Genomic DNA, 4,939 nt, shown 5'->3' on the forward strand with positions numbered 1-4,939 from the left:
AAAAAAAACCAAATAGATAGATGATAGGTAGAGAGATAGAGATAGATAGATAGATAGATAGATAGATAGATAGATAGATAGATAGATAGATAGATGATAAATAGATCTTTTAACTGCATTGTGTTGTGGTTTTCTTTGGGTTTTGTCTGTTTTTGAAAAATGATGGTCCTTTCAAACTGTTCTCATTGCCATGGGCAAAATTTGATATTTGGGTGCATTAACAGGTACTGCAAACTGTGTTAAGGTTTCTGGAATACCCCAAAAGCCTTATTTTGAGAGCTCCCATCTCTATCATAGTCAGTAGCGATCCAATCCAGTGGCTGCACATTAGGGGGCGCTGCTGATCCACTTGTGAGCTGTGGGCAGTGGTGAACAAGATGGATGCAGAGCTTTGATATGCAGCCGGCAGAAGCTGTGGAACCAAAAACAGTGCTGGCTCAGGAAGCACAGGGCTGGGAGGTAAAGTCTATCATCTATGCACATACACTGTGTGTTACCACAGGGAGCATGGATTGTAGACTTAAACTGTAGTCTTGGCAATCCAAAACCCTCTGAAGCTAGAAGAAGAGAAGAAAGCAACTGGCTCAGAGAAAAACATGAAGAGGACTTTCCCACACCCAGCCCTATTTATTCAGCACAGCCATCTCCCCTTCTATTGAGAAGGAAAAGGGCTGAGACTAGGTCCAGTACTCCAGAGAGCCTGTGGGAGTAACAGTATCAACAGATCACTGACCTCAGAATCTGACATCACAGGCAATGAGATGATAAGAGGAGAAAGGAGGAACTGACTCGCTCTCCCACCAAAGAGATCAGCATCCTGAGAAGAAGCATGTCTAACACTGCCTTCCCTGACCCCGCCTGGAGCACCACCCTGCTCTCTTGGGTTGCTTTCTTTCTCCTGGGAACAAGTAAGTCCAGAGTGCTGGCAAGACTGCTCCTTTATTGCTGCTGCTGCTGCTGCTGCTGCTGCTGCTGCTGCTGCTGCTGCTGCTGCTGCTGCTGCTGCTGCTGCTGCACAGACCTACTCTTTCTCTAGACACTCACCCCTGTCTCCTTACTCCCCAGGTTCAGCAAATTCTGGGGTTGTCCAGTTTCCAAGATACATAATCAAAGAAAAGGGAGAAAGGTCCATTTTAAAATGTATTCCCATCCCTGGACATCTATCTGTGGCCTGGTATCAACAGACTCTGGGGCAGGAACTAACGTTCTTCATTCAGCATTATGATAAAATAGAGAGAGATAAAGGAAACCTGCCCAGCAGATTCTCAGTCCAACAGTTTGATGACTATCACTCTGAGATGAACATGAGTGCCTTGAAGCTAGAGGACTCTGCGGTGTACTTCTGTGCCAGCTCTCTCCACAGCCTTACAGAGCTACTGGCTTTCTGTAACTTAATCTTTCTGTTCCAGCTGGTGATGTACTGGAGAGGGGTTGGGTGATGCCATTAAACCTTAGCCAAGGACCAGAAATGCTTCTAGCTTGTTACTAATCCTCTGACTGCCTAGCTAAGAACACACAGACGGTTCCTAAACAGTGGACTGGGCCAAGGCCCTTCAGCTACTCTCAGATCTCTACTAATAGCTTCCAGCCCCTAGGCAATGGTAAGAAACTCTGCTCTGTCATTGATTATGGCCATAGGCAACATGCTTTAAGGCAAGTTAGACATTATCATATTCATTTTCTCAGTGAGAATTTATATATACCACTTCAAGAGGAATCAGTAGCTTATGAAATTTTCCAACATTTTTTGTTTAAGAACATAAACACTAAGATTGAAAGGTACATCTCTGTGCCTTCTACATCAAAGTTCTGAATTTTCTCCATGATACTGTTTGTGTAAAAATCATAGCAGCTCATGTTTTTTGTTTTGTTTTTTTTTGTATTCTCAGATCAGCTGAACTCAGTGTGTGTGTGTGTGTGTGTGTGTGTGTGTGTTTGGCAGGGTGATTGATTATAGATGCATGATATTAAGCCAGATTATGTTTGTTTTCTCATAGTTCCAAGGTGAGATTTACATTTTCAACAAAGAAAATTTGCTAGTAAACAATCCATTGAAAAGGAATAAAAAGATATTTACACAAATTCCATTATCTCCAATGAAATCAGAGTATTGTTTAGAAGATTAACATTACTGGTAGATCATATTTGAAATGATCCTACAAGCTATGAAACTTAATGTTCCCTACCCCAAACATCTAAGTCTTAAACAGACAGTGACTTTTCCTTAGACTTTCTCTGCCACACGTAATAGCCTCCTTTTTGGTGGCTCTTGGTCTCTAGGAACTAGCCAAGCTTTGGGCATGGAAGATAATGGGAAGGTCAGATCCTGTTTCCACCTCCTTTATATGGATTCTGTTCTGAACACTCCCCTACCCTTTGTCCTTGTTTCTGCTTTTGAGTCCTTCCCCACCAGGGCAAGGTTATAGAAAGTTTCCATCTAAATCCCACTAGGATGTGTGGTCACAGAAAGGAGGATTCAAGCTGAGTTATTATCTTTGTGGTGTGTAACTGGAATATGCTTTATCTAAGAAGGGACCTTTACTGCCATTGAGGAGAGGTAAGTGTTTCACATTAGCAAAGTTTGACAAAGGTCACACGAGAACTTTTGAATGATTTTGGTACAACTCTCTTGAACCCTATAAGCACCAGACCTGAACATGACCTGGAAGACAGCTCACTCACATTGATGAAGGGATTTCTGCTTGACAGAAAATACAGTGGCAAAGTCTGAGGTCCCCCAGCTACAGTGTCACCTGAAACAAAGGGAGAATTTCTATCACCTAGAATAGCCTGAGGGTTGAGTTTACAATGTACCGCTTGTGTTCTTGAGTAGGTTGGAGAGTTCTTAAAACAATTGTTCAAATTTAATGACCTCAGTCTTGGTGCTTTGTAAGCTTACTGGGTGTCAGGCAGTCTTTGTAGCCACAGATAGCACTGAAAGTTTTCTTTGGGTTATTAGGCAATGTTGAAATCTCATACAATGCATGAAGCATGTTGTGAGAGTTCAACTGAGATCACAGAGGTAACAAAAATGAAAACATAAGGAACATGAAAATATAAGGAATTGTATCCTATCAGGAATAAGTCTAAAATAGTGACTAAAATCAGAGAAAAAGTACATACAAGTATAAATAGAAAACAAGCCATAAATTCTTTCTGCTCTGAGCTGATGCTTTGTGTGTATATACTACAAATATTGATGTATAGTCCAATTATGAGATTATAATCAATAGTAGACTTGTTTGTTTAAGGAAGGGTGTGGTGTGTGCAGTTCAAGCATTTTTTGGAGACAGTGATGTCACTAAGTCACTGAAAGACCCAACTCTAGTTTCCCAAACAGAGCTGGAACATACAAGAACCTGCCTTGGTCCCAAGATGGGCCTCAGGCTCTTCTTTGTGCTCTCCAGTCTCTTGTGTTCAAGTGAGTGCTGTTCGGGCCACAGGTATGCTTCTCTCTCCAGAATTCCCAAGTCTTTTTGCTAAGATGACATCATCAGGTTTTGTCTTTCTTTTTACAGAACATATGGAGGCAACAGTCACCCAAAGCCCAAGAAACAAGGTGGCAGTAACAGGAGGAAAGGTGACATTGAGCTGCGATCAGACTAATAACCACAACAATATGTACTGGTATCGGCAGGACATGGGGCTTGGACTGAGGCTGATCCATTATTCATATGGTGCTGACAACACTGAGAAAGGAGATATCCCTGATGGGTACAAGGCCTCCAGACCAAGCCAAAAGGAATTCTCCCTCATTCTGGAGTTGGCTTCCCCGTCTCAGACATCAGTGTACTTCTGTGCCAGCAGTGATGCACAGTGATGTGTGGTTTCCTCCCCCTCTGCACAGAAAGGAAATAAGCAGAACAAAGTGCCTGTGTGCCTAAGAAAGTCCCTGTCTCTCTAAGAGTCACTGAGCTCTGACAAACCAGGAACCTTATAACATAGGTCTCAGCCTGACTAGAGGCCACTCTAACACCTTTTCATAGGTGCTTGCCTCATCTCTGAATTTTTTTTTTCAGAGAGTAAAATCACTCTTGAGTTGGAGTTCATGATGACCCCTTTAGTGATCTTACAGCCACTATGTCTATACCTGTGGCCTTCAGTGACCTCTTCAACCCCTTTCTGACAACTGAGTTAATTATGTGATGTCTTTTCTGGCTATATTAAATAGTAGGTCATGTTTTTTTAATATTTTTATTAGATATTTTCTTTATTTACATTACAAATGTTATCCTCTTTCCCCTATCCCCTCCCCCATCCCCCTGCTCCCCAACCCACCCACTCCCATTCCCGATCCTGGCATAGAATGGCCATAAGGTCCCCTGTCATCAGTCATCTGTATCACCAGTCTTTAGCCTTCCCTGGTTCATTCGACCTAAATTTATCTGCAGTCCGTACTTATTCATTTGTGTTCCACTGTTTTTGACCTTGGGATACTTTTCCATGTCAATTCTTGTGTACTAAAGACCTACCTTTCCCTCTTATTTCTGGAACTCTTTTTCCCTTTAAAAAATGCTTCAGGAAGAATTATTTTTCTTTCTCCTTTTAAAGATGTTAGTTTAGTTACATTGTTTCCCGCCCCCCTACTTCTCCCTCTAACTATTTACCTGCCTCCCCCTCCATATTAAAATTCATGGTCTTTATTCTGTAGTTATTATTTTAATTTTCTGTGTTGTTTGTGGTGTGAATAAATATATTAATACAGCCTCCTGTGACTGTTTAGTATTGCTTGTTAGTATGTATTTTTCCTCGATCACTTGTGTTTGGAAAGCCTTTTAAGGGACTCTTCCTGTGGAGGACTCATTCCCTATGCCTCAGGAAAAAAAATGCTGTACTGATTACCATTCCAGATGTCAAGTTTTAACTCCTTTTTCACAACTTGCTGAGTCTACAAATTGAAGTATCATATCTTCCTGTTAAAATGTAACAGTAACTTGAC

General features: G+C 41.6%; 2 gene segments (V, D, J or C); both read left to right on the forward strand.

The window, feature by feature from the left end:
• Positions 1 to 775: 775 nt before the first annotated feature.
• LOC115031318 lies at positions 776 to 1,439 on the forward strand. The segment is given in 2 exon segments: positions 776 to 908; positions 1,066 to 1,439. Coding segments are annotated over 2 exon segments (453 nt in total).
• A 1,925-nt stretch (positions 1,440 to 3,364) lies between these two features.
• Positions 3,365 to 4,176, forward strand: LOC110296773. The segment is given in 2 exon segments: positions 3,365 to 3,421; positions 3,519 to 4,176. Coding segments are annotated over 2 exon segments (348 nt in total).
• The last annotated feature ends 763 nt before the right edge of the window (positions 4,177 to 4,939 follow it).

This window comes from Mus caroli, chromosome 6 (assembly GCF_900094665.2).
Source record: "Mus caroli chromosome 6, CAROLI_EIJ_v1.1, whole genome shotgun sequence".
NCBI lineage: Eukaryota > Metazoa > Chordata > Mammalia > Rodentia > Muridae > Mus > Mus caroli.